General features: G+C 52.0%; 1 protein-coding gene across 2 annotated transcripts in view; it reads right to left on the reverse strand.

The window, feature by feature from the left end:
- Window positions 1–8,689: 8,689 nt before the first annotated feature.
- The window catches only part of CDCP1 (CUB domain containing protein 1), a 54,846-nt gene continuing 46,447 nt past the window's right edge, over window positions 8,690–17,088 (reverse strand). Inside the window, exons 7-9 of one of the 2 annotated variants that reach the window (XM_042978747.1) lie at window positions 15,125–15,490; window positions 12,848–12,935; window positions 8,690–10,664 (exon numbers count right to left, since the gene is read on the reverse strand). In XM_042978747.1, the coding sequence (XP_042834681.1) occupies window positions 10,250–10,664; window positions 12,848–12,935; window positions 15,125–15,490 (869 nt within the window). In that variant the 3' untranslated portion in view covers window positions 8,690–10,249. Of the gene's footprint in view, window positions 10,668–12,847; window positions 12,936–15,124; window positions 15,491–17,088 lie in introns of both variants that reach the window. The other variant, XM_042978746.1, reaches the window with a different exon arrangement.

The following is a 17,088-nucleotide window of genomic DNA, read 5'->3' on the forward strand; positions in this document are numbered from 1 at the left end:
TTGGGCCTCTTTGGTGCCCAGTGCTCTATGTCACATGCAGAGACTTTCAGTGGCAGATTGCACTTTGAGGTTAGTTAATGTCCATTATGGAAACAAAACGAAACAGAACAAAACATCATCATGTTACAGCTAGGCTCAAGATCTTTCTACGGCGTTATAATGGGCTGTGTTTGTATTACGGGTAACGGCACTCATTTGAAGCCTGCCGAAAACAGGCTCATTTTCATTTTTGAAAAAAATTTGAATGCCAAACGACCCAATAGTTTTTTAAAGCCCTGCTCTTGTGACAGAACCTATTTAAGTTTATTTTATTTATTTTGAGAGAGAGAGAGAAGGGGGTAGGGGCAGAGAGAGAAGAGAGAGAGAATCCCAAGCAGGCTCCATGCTGTCAGCACAGAGCCTGATGTGGGGCTTGAACTCACGAACCGTGTTGAACTCACGAACCGTGAGATCATGACCTGAGCTGAAATCAAGAGTCAGATGCTTGGCCGACTGAGTCACCCAGGTGCTCTGACACATTGTTATAAATGGAGACGTTTCTCTACTCCATAAGGGCAGGATCCACCTATTTAAAACACATGGTGACTTTTAGCATGGTCTCTAATAAGCTAGGGATAGGGATAGAATAAGGCGGAATCTCCTTAGAGGTTCTTAAATTGATAAGGCATGAAATAATTTTTTTTTAATGTTTATTCACTTTTGAAAGACAGAGAGAGACAGAGCACAAGCAGGGGTGGGGCAGAGAGAATGGCGGGTGGGGGACACAGAATCCGAAGCAGGCTCCAGGCTCTGCGCTGTCAGCACAGAGCCTGACGTGGGGCTCGAACTCACGAACCGTGAGATCATGACCTGAGCTGAATGCTCAACCAACTGAGCCACCCTGGCGCCCCAATAAGGCAGGAAATAAAAGAACACCTAGATGCATAAATGTCTGAGGGAAGAGAATCTAGCCAATCTGGCCATCTAATCGGATATGCCCGCTACTTTATGCTGAAACAAACAGTGAACATTTTTGAGATTTACAATCATATTCAAATGCAAACAATTACACAAAAAACCAGAAACGAAGCGAAAATGCCAAGGTGCCTAATCGGTATTCATGTTCTTATTCCCCCCCCCCCCCCAACAGAGTTTTACATTGCTAGAGTCACCGAAGTGCCTAGCTAACTTTCCAGTCATCCTTGAAGATAGAGGTGGGAGTGCAATAAAAAGTTAAGCGGAGTTCCCAGGAAAGGTGTTTACTCCCCACCTCTCTTCTTCCTGCCTGGAATGTGTATGTGGCTTCTGGACCTCCAGCAGCCATAGTGAGACCATGAGGTAAACTTGACGGTAGAAGCCACAGCCAGGATGGTGAAGGAGAAAGATAGGAACCTAGGTCCCACCTCTGAATGTCACATATGTGAGAGAATAGGCTCTGTCTTGCGTAAGTTATTATTGTTTTTTGTTACATGAACTCGAACCTACCTATGTGCTAGGTACAGTTCTAGGTACTAGGGATGGGGTTGAGTAAAACATTTCCTGCCTCGTGAAGCTTGTAATTTAGTTGGAAGAGCAACAACAGGCAAGATAAAGAAAAAAAAAAAAAGCAACATACGGGGCGCCTGGTGGCTCAGTGGGTTAAGCTTCCACCTTTGGCTCAGGTCATGATCTCAGGGTTCGTGAGTTCAAGCCCCGCGTCGGGCTCTGTGCTGACAGCCTGGAGCCTGGAGCCTGCTTCGGATTCTGTGTCTCCCTCTCTCTCTGTTCCTCCCCGATGCATGCTCTGTCTCTGTCTTTCAAAAATGAATAAATGTTAAAAAAGAATTTTTTTTTAAGAAATAAAACATATACTTTTATAATTGCTAAGAAGTAAAAATAAAGAAAGGGAGCAGATATGAAGGGTGGAAGCTGGGGGGAAAGCTTGACATTCTAGTGTGGCCAGGGAAGCCGCATGGGATTTTGCCAAGGAACTGAGGTGACATTTATACAAAGACCTAAGGAAGTAAGGGTGAGAACAGAGGGATTTCTGGTAGAAGAACATTCTAGTTGGAGAGAACAGCAAACACAAAGGCTGTGAGGCCAGAATGTTCGAGAATGAACAAGGGTTTTGCGTGAGTGGAGCTGGATGATTGAGAGATCAGGTATTAGGAGCTGACGTTCAAAGAAGTGATAGGGCCATGGGGCACCTGGGTGGCTCAGTTGGTTAAGTGTCCAACTTCGGCTCAGGTCATGAGCTTGTGGTTCGTGAGTTCGAGCCCCACGTCAGGCTCTGTGCTGACAGCTCAGAGCCTGGAACCTGCTTTGAATTCTGTGTCTCCTTCTCCCTCTGCACCTCACCCGCTCACACTCGGTCTCTCTCTCTCTCTCAAAAATAAACATTAAAAAAAAAAAAAGAAGAAGTGATGGGGGCAGGGTCCAGCAGGGCCTCATGGGCCATTGGAAGGATTTCGGCTTCTACTCTGAATGAGATGGAGCGATGGGGAAGGTTCTGAGCAAGGGAGTCACGAGATCTGCCTTATATGAGCAGAATCACTGTGGTCTTGAAATGAGGGAGCAGAGGGCAAAGGCACAGAGACTGATGAGGAGGTGACGGCATTGTCGAGGTGAGGGATTTAGTGAAAGCAGTGGAGGTAGGAAGATAGGGGATCGTGGATACAAGGAAGAGCCATTAAGATGACTGGTGGCCCCGGGGGGGCCTGGATGGTCCAGTCAGTAGAGCATATGACTCTTGATCTCAAGGTCACGAGTTCGAGCCCCACGTTGGGAGTAAAGCATACTGGAAAACAAAACAAAACAAAACAGGATTGCTGGTGGACCAAACATGCACGTAAGAGAGAGAGTCAAGGAGGACTCCAAAGGTTTTGGACTGAGCAACCAGAGGGTTGGGATCGCCATCAACAGAGTTAGAGCAAACTGTTTCCTCTACTCTTACCCTCAATGGGAGGAGCAGATTTGGAGGGGGAATAGCAGGAGGTCAGCTTGGGATGTTTTGAATTTGAGATGCCCATCAGATGCCAGGTGGAGATGCTGACACACAGCTCGGAGTTCAGGGGAGAGATCCGGCTCGGGAGCCATCGGGATGTAGACGGTTTTCAACGTCATGTGACTGGGGGACGTCACCAAGTGAGTGAGGGTGGAGGAGAAAAAAGGATCCGAATCCTGAACCACAGGCCCCTCTGATGTTTAGAGATTTGGAGGCAAGCTGGCACCAGTGAAGAAGGTTGACAAGAAACCAGAGGGGGAGGAGGAAAACCAGGAAGCCTGGGGCCATCACAGCCAAGAGAAAAAAATATTTCACGGGGAAAGAGTGAGAGGTGGTATTCACTGCTTGTCAAGCTGGCCGCATAGACCCCTCGGAAGAGTCCTTGGTACACAGGACTCTTCCTCCTGTGCGAGGAAGGTGGTACTTTACATATCACACACGCACGCACACACACGCAGGCACACACTGTTAGTGCCTCATAGCAGAATTTTCTGTGATGTGCAGTCCCATACTCAGCACTTAACCACAGGTGGCTACTTAGCACTTGAACATGTGTCTAGTGCAATTGAGAAACTACATTATGGGAGGGGCTGACACACGGCAGTCTCGTGAAATTCAGTTCCAACACAATAAGATGCCAAAGTGTACCTTATCCAGGCAAACACCCTTAGCTGAACATTCAAGCCAAGTGTGAGCCCCAGGCCCGTTTTCCTAGTCCTCCCACCCTGGGACCTTGGTATCCCCTCCATACACAGCCACGTACACTTAATTTGCAAAAGAAAGCCCCAATATATTTTGATGTACTAATTAGCGCCCAACCTGCTTAAACTTTAACTACATTAGTATTAATTTAATCTTAAAATTTAAACAGCCACATGTGGCTCCTTCCTGTATTGGACAGAATGGTTCTGTGGTCTATCCCGTGACCTATTATAAATTTCTCTTCAGATTATCAGCCTAATAATTACGTGTTTTAACCGGTTAATAAGTGAGTGGTATAGAAAGGCCCTTCGGTAGCGTTTCAAAAGTCAGGTGCACGGGAGGGCAAAAAACCTGAAGAAAGAAGGATAGAATTGAAAACGCTTGAGGACTCGAATCTTGCTTCTGTCCCTTGGCTGCGGGGCCCTGACGAGTTACTGGACGTCTCCAAGCCAGCCTCATCCTCTGAGATGAGGGGTCATAACAGTCCTGACCTCCAGGCAGAGGTGGTCACGTCATTGGTGGGGTCCCGTCCAGAAGAAAAACGTGAGGCCCCTCGTGCAACAGTTATTTCAACCTGGCGGGCCACCTGGGTGGCTCAGTTGTTAAGCATTCTGATTTCGGCCCAGGTCACGATCTCATGGTTTATGAGTTCGAGTCCTACATCCGGTGAGCACAAGTCCCGCTTTGGGTAAAACACGAGCCCTGCTCCGGGTGAGCTCGAGCCCTGAATGGGGTGAACACGAGCCCCGCTTCTGGTCAAACAGGAGCTCTGCTTCGGATGAGCCCTGCTCTTCTCTCTCTCCCTCTCTCCCCACCCGCTTTCTGCCTCTGGCTAAGTTGCACCTCCCCCCCTCCCCCCAAAAAAGAATTTCGAACTGGCCACAGTGCTATGCGTAGGTCCTGTTGAACACGTGGCTTGTGTGGCTGCAAGGGGGCCCACACGTGAAGCTGCCTCTAGGGTCTGAGAGGGGCTGCTGGGTGGTCTAAGTGGTGAAAAGAGTGGGCTCAGGGGGTTTGTTGCGGCTGCTGCACTGGCCTGGGGCTGAAGGCTGGGGTGGGAGATCTTTCCTGGCATCTGTTCTGGGTCTTTCCTCTTTCCACATCCTTAGACTGCTTTGCAGCAAATCTTTTTCTAGGCCTATTTGTCGTCTGGGTCTGAAACGACCACAGTCTAGCTTCGGGCAATTACCTTCAGCAAAGACTGGCCAAGAGGCCGTTACAGCTCAGCTCTGTGAGTCACGGATCAGCAGAGGAAAGGAGGGGATGGGCGGGGGTGGGAGTTAGATTGAGTTCCACGTCTCCCTGTTTCCTCATAAGCACCTTTCCTTAGTTTTTAATTTTTTTTTTTTTACTTTTAAAATGTTTATATATTTTTGAGACAGAGAGAGTGAGCAAGTATGAGTAGGGGAGGGGGCAGAGAGAGAGAGAGCAGGCTCCAGGCTCCGAGCTGCCAGCGTAGAGCCTGACGCGGGGCTTGAACTCATGAACCTGAGATCATGACCGGAGCCGAAGTCGGATGCTTAACTGAGTCACCCAGGTGCGCCAGTTTTTAATCTTTTTTTTTTTTTAAGCTTATTTATTTTGAGAGAGAGAGAGAGAGAGAGAATGAGCAGGGGAGGGACAGAGAGAAAGAGAGAGAGAGAGAGAGAATCCTAACTCCATGCCGGCAGCACAGAGCCTGATACGGGGCTTGAACCCACGAACTGTGAGATTGTGACCTGAGCGGAAACCAAGAGTCGGGAGCTTACCTGACAAAGCCACCTAGGCACCCCCCCCCCCCCCCCCAATAAGCACCTTTAAAGCCAAAAAGCAGCCCCATCAACCCCCAAACAGAGGACTGTGAGCCCTGGGGTAGGGAACTGTTTGCTTACCTCCGGAGGAGAGCCTGGGCTGAGGTCACATCAGTGCCTGGAGGTGGCACTTTCTGGCAGCAACCCTGGAGGCCACACAGGTGTGAAGCGTGACTCCCCCCCTCCCCTCAGGAGCAGGAATCCTCAGGAGCAGGGGTGAGTGTGGGGAGCCAGACTTGGCAGGGCCTGGAGGGCTGCAGGCCCTTGGCTCTGTGGCTGACACCAGATTCCCAGGCATCCCCGACAAGGGGGAGGGGCCGCTAGCACAAAGTCCAGAGAGGGCCTGTGGCGGCTACAGCGTCCCTGAGGCTTCCTTCGCCCGAAGTTCACGGCCTCCTGTAGGAAGGGGAAAAAGATGGGGGAGAAAAGGATCCCATGGGAGTCCTGGGCCACCTCTGGCAGCCCCTCACCTGATCCCGGATCCCAGAACCGGGCCCTCCTGGGCTGAACTGAGCAGGGGAACAAGGTGGAAAGGCTGCTATACATTTGTTGCTCCGCCTCTTCTGGGTTTGTGTCCCTGGGCAAGTGACTCCATCTTTCCGGGCCTCCTTTCCTCACCAGCAAACGGGATGAAGCACTGCTGTTGGGAGTCGGCAGCGGCTGCCTCGAGGGAAGTCTTGAAAGCTTCTAGCACGGTCTTTGCCTGGCATCTAATCCCCGCCCTCCATCTGGTAGCCTCAAGTAGGATACCTGCCTGATGTCACTGCGGAAGCACAATATGTCTCTGTTGTGACAGTTAACGTCCCAGATGTTGTTTCTGGGCACCTGCTGTGTTGGGCAGTATGAGGAAGCCGAACCAAGTACAAAATACAGACTCCTCCCTCCAAGAAAAATACAATCGTACTGGGCAAAACACAAGTAAGCATAACCTTTTTTTTTTTTTTTTTTTCCATTTTTTAAAATGTTTTTATTTATTTTTGAGAGACAGAGAGAGAGAGAGAGAGCACGTGAGCGTGAGCAGGAGAGGGGCAGAGAGAGAGGGGGACACAGAATCCGAAGCCGGCTCCGGGTTCCGGGCTGTCAGCCCAGAGCCCGACGGGGGGCTCGAACTCACGAAGCACGAGATCATGACCTGAGCTGCAGCCGGACGCTCCACCGACTGAGCCACCCAGGTGCCCCCAAACTTCTTTTTTTGAAGTGTACATTTGACTTTTTTTTTTTTTTAATTTATTTCGAGAGACAGCAGGGAGGAGCAGAGAGAGAGAGAGAGAGACAGAATCCCAAGCAGGCTCTGCACTGTTAGTGCAGGGCCTGATGCGGGGCTTGAACCCACGAGCCATGAAATCATGACCTGAGCTGAGATCACGCGTCGGACACTTAACCGACTGAGCCACCCAGGGGCCCCCGCAAGTACAAACTTCTAAGTAAGAAAACTAATGCCCCTCCGTGCAGACTATTGCCATTCAGAGGGAGAGCCTGGTGGGGGGGAGCTGGAGGGCTTCTTGGAGGAAGTGGGCAATGGTGGATTCTGAAGTGCTGGTAGGCTTTTCGCCAGGAGGGGAGGTAGGTGCCACAGATTTTGGTAGAGAGTAGTCCAGGAACAGTGGCAGGAGCAAATCACGAGTGGTCACACAGGGAGGCGCGTGTTGTCTCAACAGACGGAGCAGAGCGCGCTCTGGCGTCCGAGGTACCCACTGTCAGCCCAAAGCCTGGCATCCCGTGCCATAAACACACAGAAGACACGGCATCTGCTGACCTTGTGCTGAGCCCGTCACAGTGAACTGGGGAATCTGGCCCTCAGCCGACCCAGGGGGCAAAGAACCAAAGCATGTAAACAACTCAACGCCCGTTTTTCTTTCCTGTACATTTGTTTATTAAAAAAAAAAAAACAGAAACAAAAACAAAAAGTGTAGGAAATGAAGAAAACGGCGCCTAAAAAGTATCTACAACAAAATAAATTATTTCCAGCGAAGGATTACAGATCCACACACACCAGTTCTCTAATCGTGACCAAGGTTACATCCCCCCGGACATATGCTTTTCCCCCTTGACTCTTCCTGGGCCTTTCTCCTCCTGGGCAAAATGACCCCAGCGCTACAGCCCAGGCCTGGACGAGCCGGGCTTCTTCACCAGCCCAGCAGACGGGTGTGGGGGCGGCCCCGGTGCAGGCAGTCCCAGCAGGAAGGGCACCGTGCCAGCACAGAAGGCATCAGCAAACGTGTCCGACTGGTTTCCAGTGACCCCGAAGTACTTCACGTAAGTGGGGGTCTGGGCTTTCAAGAAAAGGGCCAGGGGTATGTTGGGCCGGCACCTGCAGGGAGGCAAAGCTTCAGAAAATGGTTCAATTCACCTGGGGTCTCAGGAAGAAGGCAACTGGGTCTGGGGCTTTGAGCTCTCGGTTAAAAAATGGCCACACGGGGCCCAAGGGTGGCCAGCCACGCTTCGTGGCTACAAGATGCAGGGCATGGGTTGAGGGTGCTTCCGCAGAGCCCAGGAGGTCGGGGAGGGCGGCAGGTGGAGGCTGGGGCTCCTACAGGGACTGGAAGCAACGATCCAATTTCAGTTGTGGGCAGGAAGCCCCAGCCCTCCGCTGGCCCCTCATGGGGGAGGTCGCCCGCATCTCAGGCCGAGAGGCCGAGGGTAACTGGGCAGGGGGCCGCCTTTCAGAAGGGAAAGGTGCCGGGGGCACCACCAAGGTCATCACTAAAACAACAGACTCTTCCTTCTGGAAAGAGTCCAAGAGGCCTCGGAAGATACACCAGTCCGGAGACTGCACAAGTCCTCATGGAGGCAAAGTAGCAAAGTCTAGGCCGGGTGTTTCCCAGGTGAATTCACCGAACACGATGAAGCCGGTTTACCTTTACAGGAGGTCTGGCCACAGAAACACTGACCTCTGGATGGTGTTGTCAAGCCGCAACACCATCCCTCTTCTCCCAGAGGACAGCAGGGGCCGCAGAGGCAAACGCCCACAGGAGCTCGGCTGGTCATTAGTATGAACGAGGGACGCGGGGCTGTGTGTGGGAAAAACCTTTCCTGAAACAGACACCAGCCTCGAGGCCTGTCTTCTCATTCGATGAGAGATCTAGGGCCCAAACTTTCCATTTCATTATAAACAAAGCAACCCTGCAGCGGGGCGGGGGGACGTGCACTGATCTTTAGCCACAGGCTCAGCATCAGTGAGGGAGGCGAGAAGAAATATGGTGGCAGGGGTGGGGGTGGGGGGGTGGGGGGGTGGGAGGGGGAGGCTGGGTTGAACCGGGACACCAGCTGTCCCACCTAAAACTGGACCTGCTTTACCAGCTCCAGCCAGCGGCTGCTGGGTGACAGCATGAGCCCCCCAGGCCAGCCGCACGTCCCGATCCGGATTTTTACGCAAACGTTTTAGAATTTTAAATGTTAGTGGCTAATTCTTAAAAAAATAAAAAAATAAAAAAGATTCTTAGGCCAAACCAAGCACACTGGCGGGCTGGGTCATTTCATAGTCTGTCCTGCACTGGCAGGGGGGTGTGATGGGCAGAACGATGATTCCCCAGAGATGTGCCTAATTCCCAGGAACCTGTGGATATGGTACCTCACACGGCAAAAGGGGACTTTTCAGTGTGATTAAAATAAAGAGCTCGACACGGGGAGATGATCCCGGATTATCTGGGTGGGCGGGCTTTATAAACGAAAGAAGGAAAGAGGGGCATCAGGGTCACCCTGCCAGTGACAGTGCGGGTGCCACGGTGTGCCCAGCCCCATCGGAGGCAAGGAATGTGAGCAGCCTCTAGAAGCTTGAAAAGGCAAGGCAACCGACTCTCCCCTAGAGCCTCCAGAAGGGGCTAACACCCTGATGCTAGCTGGCCCCGTGAAACCCATCTATGCCCTTCTCATCTCCAGAACCGGAAGCTAAGAAATTTGCGTTGTTTCAAGCCACCGGGTTTGAGATAATTGGTTACGGTAGCGATAGGAAAGGAACCCAGTGGCCAGTCTCCCCTGTGTCATTAAACACTTTTAGGGGATGCAAATCCTCTCTACATTTCTGTTTAAATACCAGAGTACGGCTGGAGCCGGGACAGCCACCCACGGCAATTCAAGGAAATTTCTCTTCCTTCTGGGACTGAAGGACAGTGAGGATGGCCACGAGCAGAGCAAGAGAACCATGAAGGCTCTTGTCAAAGCAGGTAAGTGTCAATGCCCTCAAACATGCGCACCCTTTCCTGGCGGGACAGATCGCAAATCATTCCCATCTTCCGGGGAACAGGCACATGTTTATCTAGTGGTCGGGAGAAGTCAAAACCCAGCCATCCGACCAGTGAACGTGAGCTGTCACTACGTCAGGTGAAAAGAGCTGCGTGGTCATACCTTCGACTTCTTAAATACACAGGAGCCCCAAATAAATAATAATAATAAGGCACATCGTCCTTTTCATCCAGGGGGCTCCAGGGGGAGCAGGGACCTTGGATGGGCTCCTAGGGATCAGTATTGTCGCCCTGAAGAGTTCCAAATCCAGATCCAGAGCTCATTACAACCTCGTACGGGGTGACTCACAGCCCTCCCCTCTCCTTACGGCTGGTTTACAACCCAACCTGGCTTCAGAAGGATACGGACTGGGACGACTGTATCCAGGTAGGCATTCGTCACTTTCAACGTCCCATTGTCGGAACGAGCCCGCTTGGAAATCAGGGGTTGGTGGCGTCCAGTAAAACCTCCTGCTGTTCCTTCCATAAAACTCCTCTTTAGGGTTTCTGCTGGAGACCCCTAAAGGGTGTCTCAGTGCCCCGCTTTCAGCAAAAGTCTTTGGGATGGGTCCAGGTTACTCCCCAGGCTCCGTGGGTTCGTGGGTGTCCAGCAAGGGAATGTCTGTGTTCCCGTTGTTGGGGTGGGAGAAGGTATATGGTTCACTCTCAGACTCAGCAGGGAAGCTGGGGGATGGCTCATCTACGGTCAGCTTTGCAGTCGGGGCCCTGGAGCCTGTGAGGGGTGGGGAGGGAGGGCAGTCCCCCGTGGGACCCTGGAACGGCCGGTAGGTGTCCACCTCTGGCTGCAGGAAGGAGCCGTTGGAATCTTGCAACAGATGGCCATATACCATGGTGTCATCGATGACTGCGTACACGTGGGAGTCACTGTCCTTTCGTCCCTTCTGAAACTTTTTTGGCTGCATCGGCATCTGGGTGTTGATGTTGCCGTTGTAGATGCCTACAGAGGGGCCTTTGCTTATCTTCTTTTTCCTACTGACAGACAAGGGAACAGGACAGGAAGGAAACGACCTTAGCGGTGGTCCATTTGTAGAGCCCCTACCGGAACTCGGGCACTTTGGGGTTCCCACACGTCTCCCCCAAGTCTCTCAAATCCCTCGGTCCTTGAAGTGGAAACTCCTGTCCTTAGAATTTAGAGGGGACCAGCTTCTGGGGCGCCTGGGTGGCTCAGTCGGTTAAGCCTCTGGCTCTTGATATCGGCTCAGGTCATGATCTCACGGTTTGTGAGATCAAGCCCCGCGCTGGGCTCTGTGCTAACAGTGTGGAGCCCACTTGGGATTCTGTCTTCACCTCTCTCTGCCCCTCCCCCTGCTCACATGCTCTCTCACTCTCAAAATACATAAACATTAAAAAAACAAAAAAAGGGACCAGCTTTTGTCTCCAGTCTTCACAGTGGACACAGGGTGGTGGAGACGGTGCCCGTTTTAACACTGTCTGCGCTGGGGCACCTGGGTGGCTCAGTCGGTTAAGCGTCCGACTTCGGCTCAGGTCACGATCTCACTGTCCGTGAGTTCAAGCCCCGCGTCGGGCTCTGGGCTGACAGCTCAGAGCCTGGAGCCTGTTTCAGATTCTGTGTCTCCCTCTCTCTCTGACCCTCCCCCGTTCATGCTCTGTCTCTCCCTGTTTCAAAAATAAATAAAACATTAAAAAAAACAAAAAAACAAAAAAAAAAAACACTGTCTGCACTTGGATGTGCTTCGGCGAATGCGCATTACCCCGGGGTGGAAACATCTGACAACCAGCTCCCCTCTGTCCTACGAGAAAGGGCCGTGCCCCACCCCGACCACATCAGGTGCGGTCATGCCCAGGCCAACCCTCTACGACTCAGTCCTTCCCGTAGCTTAAGGCTTCACCCCTCCTTTGCATGGGTAGAACTCTGACCGTCTGCATTCTCAAGGATAGGACATAGGAGACTCAGGATGGAAGGCTGTATCCTAGTTTTTAGCTGGAGCCGGGGACAATGGAAGTCAGTATTAGCAGAGGGATCCAGCCCCTTCAGCAGGAAGCTGCATAAGGGGAAAGAGCTCAAAAGAAAACAGCATTTAGGCCGGGACGCCAGAGTTCCTCGGTAACACCATTAACCTTTGGTTTGTAATGTTCTTTGGTCCTTGGGCGTGGATGGGCATTAGCACTCGCCGCCACGGAAAACAAAGCTTCGCCCTCCATCGCCACGAGCCAAAAGCAGGGGATGCTGGCTTTTTAACTGACCAGTGATTCAAATGGAGGACATTAGCCCAATTAACATAATGGACCGTATAATGCACAGGCTGGCGGCTCACTAACTGTGGACAGGCTCTCTGTCCTTTTCTGAGATAAAAAAATAATCTAGTACATTTAGCTTGTAACACCGCGTGTCTGGCTGGACTGATGGGTTCCGAAGGCTCCAGCCTGAAGCCCTGAGACGGACGCCCCTCACTCGTGCTTTGCAGAGCCTCGATGCTCTCCACGAACGCTATTTTCAGGCAGTTCTGAAGCTGGTCCTTCATTTCGTCCCTCTGCCCCCACACCGGGCGGTGGGAGAGACTCTGTCCTGCTCACTGTTGCATCCCCAGCACCGTGCACGGTCCCCAATGTCCAGGAGGCCGTCATTCCCAATGCAGAACCTTCCTGCCCTCCTACAGCTGGTGGCCTCCCCCACCGCAAGGCCGGGGCTGGCGATTCTCAGGCCAGAAGCTGGACCCTCCCTTCGCCCGGTTCCCTCCTGATGGGCAGGGGCCCAGTGTTAACACGGAGCTTTCTGGTCTGGGTGGAAGAGACTGCACCCCAGACAAGGAAGCTTCCTAGAGAAACCATAAATCGTTTGCTCTCAAGGGGACAGAGGACTCAGGCTCAGAGGCCCAGTCTGGCGGGGCCGACGTGATGGTTTTCCTACTAAGGTCACCCCGGTGATGGCCACCGTGTGATGAGCAGACAGTACATGACTCACAGCTGACTTGTGCTGAGGCAGCTGTGTAAAAAACTGCAGGCCAAAGTGTCACCGGCCGTGTTTTCTGTTTTTTTCCGCCCCGTCCCCTCCAAACAATATTATCTAACACCGATCCTCGGGAGAGAAACCGGGAGCAAGGAAAGAAATCCGTAATTCACGACAGCTCTGGTCTGTGGGATCTAAGGAGGCGTCAGGGCAGCTGAAGACAGTTTTGAGAAATTCCACCTACTTCTTTCTCACGAAGCAAATGATGAGTCCGAGGGCAAACAGCAGCAAGGCGCCACTTCCCACGATCGCCGTGATGATGACAGTCAGGTCTGTGAGCAGAGACACGAGGGAGAGGGATGAGGAGACGCGGGGGCGTCGGGCCGACGATCAGCCGGAGGAGACAGTCTCCAGAGATGGCCGCCATCCCTTCCTTCCCCCTGCCCCCCATACACACACGCTGCTCCTCACAGTGAGAGGACCCTATTTCCCCCCTTCTCGACTCTTCTTGACTCGCCGGTTCCGGGGCCTTCTAGAGGCCTGGCAACATCTTGCACTTCCTGTCTGAGGGCAAGCCAGTCAGACGCCACAGAAGAAGTCTGACGACGCTGAGGCCACCATGTTGTGAGGAAGCCCAAGCCAGCCATGTGGAGACTCCGTGAGGAACACACACCAAGGAACCTGGCTGAAGGTGACTACTAAGGCTCCAGACATCTGTCCCCAGGTGAACCATCCCAGCCAAGAGCAGAGAAGAGCCACGCTGCCGTGTCCTGTCCAAATTCCTGACCCACAGGATTGCGGGCAAGCAAAATGGTGTATCGTCTCAGCTACTAAATCTTGGGGCTGTTTGTTACACAGTGATAGGTAACTAAAACAAACTGGGGGCCCTACCAGATCCACTCCAAAGGCTACGCTGGGCCTACCCCTGGGTGTATTTACCGGGTCGCCACAGCCTGTTGAGAGAGGAGAGCAGAGGGGTGGAGGGAAAGCAGGGAGTCAAAAGTCAGCAGTGAAGGTGTTCAGGACAGGGTTGTTTCACCTACGCTACTCTTTTCCTACAGTTGTATAAGAAGAAAGGAAATAAATCAGACAGGGAGACCCACGCTGAGCAGGGATTTAGCATTTCTTGCTTGTTTACCAAGAAAACGAAAGGTGAGGTTAAGAGGGAAACAGGAATAAATGGGGCGTCTGGCGGGCTCGGTCAGAGGAGCGTGCAGCTCTGGATCTTGGGGTCGTGAGTTTGAGCCCCCCATTGGGTGTAGAGATGGCTTAAATAAATAAACTTAAAAAAAAAAAAAAAAGAAAGAAATAGAAGTTAATGACAGAAAATGAATGTGAGAGAGTCAGCAAACCCGGGAGCTGAGCTGAGACTATGACAGAGCTTCTCACTTGTGGTTTTTGGTTCCCCCCAGTTCTCCTGCTGCTGATCAGCCGTGTGGCTTGGGCAGACACGCAGTCTCTCTGACCTCCAGAGAGGGAAGGAAGGGGCCGGGAGAAACCACCTCCACGGTCCCTTCTGGTTCCAACACTCTGTGGTGCTCGGTGACTCTCTTGGAATAAAGGCAAACGTGGCCCCATTCAGTGGCCGTGCTGCACATGCGTTTCCTCGCTGGGAACCCTTCAGCGGATTCTGCAACTCTGAGCACGAGACCTGCCCCCAGGGGCCTTTTCCAGGGCTTCACCGGACTTGGAAAAAAATGCCAACACCAAACATCTGTGTCGCACTTTCCAGGTCCCCGCATGTGAATCCCCAGCGTGAAATTCCCGCTGATATTTCTCTGAGGTAGTTATTACCATCCACCCTCTACAGACCAGGAAGGTTAGGGGAGTGAAGAAACTTCCCCAGTTGTCAGAGAGAGATTAATGGTAAATGACCGTGACAGACGGACAATAAAAACGTACTAGTTCTCCCCACTCCCTGAACCATATCTTTTACTTTGTGACCCTTGTGGCTCCTCCCACCGAGAAGTGGAGTCGTTTGGTCCACCCCTTGACTTTGGGCAGGGCAAAAGAATTCCAGGAGGGATGGTGTATGAGTTCCTAACCCAAGCATCGAGAGACCTTGTAGGCTTCCCCCAGACTCTCTTGGATCTCTCTGCTTCTGCCGTGAGAACAAGGCCCAGGCTGGAGTGAAAGGGACAGTGGGGAGGAGAGCCAAGGAACCTAAGTGTCCCAGCTAATTGAGGCTGGGCCCCAGACTTGTGAGAGTGTGCGGCCAAGCTCGGCAAAGTCCTCTAGCTCCGTGCAGCTGCCCACGGGTGCATGAGTGAGTGAACCCGGATAAGCCCAGCTCAGACCAGAACCGCCCAGCCAACGCGTGAGCAATAACAAACGGCTGTTTTTAAGCCGCTGAGTGCCGGGGCCGTTTGTTACGCAGCACTGCTGATGCAAAAGCTGACAGAGACATGGACAGCCAGCACTCAAATCCCTGTCTTCTGACTCCCTCCCAGGCTTGCCCCCCAGGCTTCGGCCGCCCATTTGCCGTCCACCGCCACCCGCACAAGACCTTGCAGGCCCTTACCCATAGTCCTTGGGGTAAGCAACACCCAGAAGAACAGGTCCAGCTGCTTGCCACTCACGGGGCTGCAGTTGGAGATGTTGACCCAGAAGCTGTGGTGGTGGAAGCTTGGCTTGGGGAGGACCTCGTCCTCCAGGCTGAAGATCTCCTCGGCCTTGGTCCGCTGCTCCTGGATGATCATGAATGCACGCCCCGTCTGGCAGACCACGCCGGTGCGCTCCTTGAGGAAGGTCAGGCAGGCCACCTGGCCGCTGGGCACACTGATGTTCCAGGACACTGAGGTGAGCGACGGCAGGCCCCGGTCCCAGTTAGGGCTCCTCAGGTAGACCTTGCTTTTTGTGTCTGGGGTCACCGTGAAAACGCCTTCCTCTGCAGGAAAGGGGAGAGAATCCACATAGATGTGTCACTGAACCCAAACAGAGGGGAAAACGACAGAGGAGAGGACATTCAAGTGCCTGGACTAGCGTCGTCCAACAGAGCTCTCTGCGGTGACGTTAAAGTTTCTCACAGGCTCACCTCATTTTGCTACCTTTTGCGGATCCTGCACTTTTTACAGATTGAAGGTCTATGGCAGCGCTGCGCCCAGCAAGTCTGTGGCGCCATTTTTTTACCAACAGCAAGTCTGTGGCGCCATTTTTTTACGAACAGCAAGTCTGTGGCGCCATTTTTTACCAACAGCATGTCTGTGGCGCCATTTTTTTTACCAACAGCAAGTCTGTGGCGCCATTTTTTACCAACAGCAAGTCTGTGGAGCCATTTTTTTACCAACAGCAAGTCTGTGGCGCCATTTTTTACCAACAGCATGTCTGTGGCGCCATTTTTTTTACCAACAGCAAGTCTGTGGCGCCATTTTTTACCAACAGCATGTCTGTGGCGCCATTTTTTTACCAACAGCAAGTCTGTGGCGCCATTTTTTACCAACAGCAAGTCTGTGGCGCCATTTTTTACCAACAGCATGTCTGTGGCGCCATTTTTTTACCAACAGCATGTCTGTGGCGCCATTTTTTTACCAACAGCAAGTCTGTGGCGCCATTTTTCCAACAGCATGTGCTCACTCTGTGTCTCTGTGTCACATTTTGGTGACTCCCGCGACGTTTCAAACTTTTTCATTACTGTGTTTGTTACGGCGATCTTGTGATCAGCGATTACAACTTGCGGGAAGCTCAGACGATGGTTAGCATTTTTAAAAATGTTTTTTTAATGTTTATTTACATTTGAAAGAGATAGAGACAGAGTGTGAGCTGGGGAGGGGCAGAGAGAGAGGGAGACACAGAATCCCAAGCAGGCTCCGGGCTCTGAGCTGTCAGCACAGAGCCCGACACGGAGCTCGAACTCACGAACTGTGAGATCGTGACCTGAGCCGAAGTCGGGCGCTTAACCGAGTAAGCCACCCGGGCGCCCCAATGCTTAGCATTTTTTAAGCAATAACTTTTTTTTTTTTTTTTTTTTTGCTTACAAAAATCTTATTTTTATTTATCTTATACTACAGTATGGTGTAAATATAACTTTTACATGCGCTGGGAAACCAAACTCATTTCACTTGCTTTATTGCAGTAGACTGGAACGGAACCTACAATATTTCCTGGGTGCCTCCATCTGTACCATCCGGGGGCAGAGCCACAGCCATGTGCGTTGTGGACGGCCTGAAAAGTGCTTGATGTGACAGGAACTACATTTTTAATTTTGTTATTAATTTAAATATAAATTGCCACACGTGGCCAGCGAGCATTGGTCAGCACAAGGTTAGAGTCTCAGGTCAGGTGCTCAGATCTCGAACAAAACCAACCAACCAACCAACGAACCAAACAAACAAAAAAAGAGGCTCGTTTGCCAAACCGCTGGTTCTCTCTGAAAGCTTCCTTTCAGAAACGCCCTCCAGCTAGCTAACGTCCACCCGATGCGCTGCTCCCAGCGTGACTGGTCAACAGCGATTTCTGTTTCAGAGACGAAAACGCTTCAGGTTCTGG

The sequence above is a fragment of the Panthera tigris genome, chromosome A2, assembly GCF_018350195.1.
Source record: "Panthera tigris isolate Pti1 chromosome A2, P.tigris_Pti1_mat1.1, whole genome shotgun sequence".
NCBI lineage: Eukaryota > Metazoa > Chordata > Mammalia > Carnivora > Felidae > Panthera > Panthera tigris.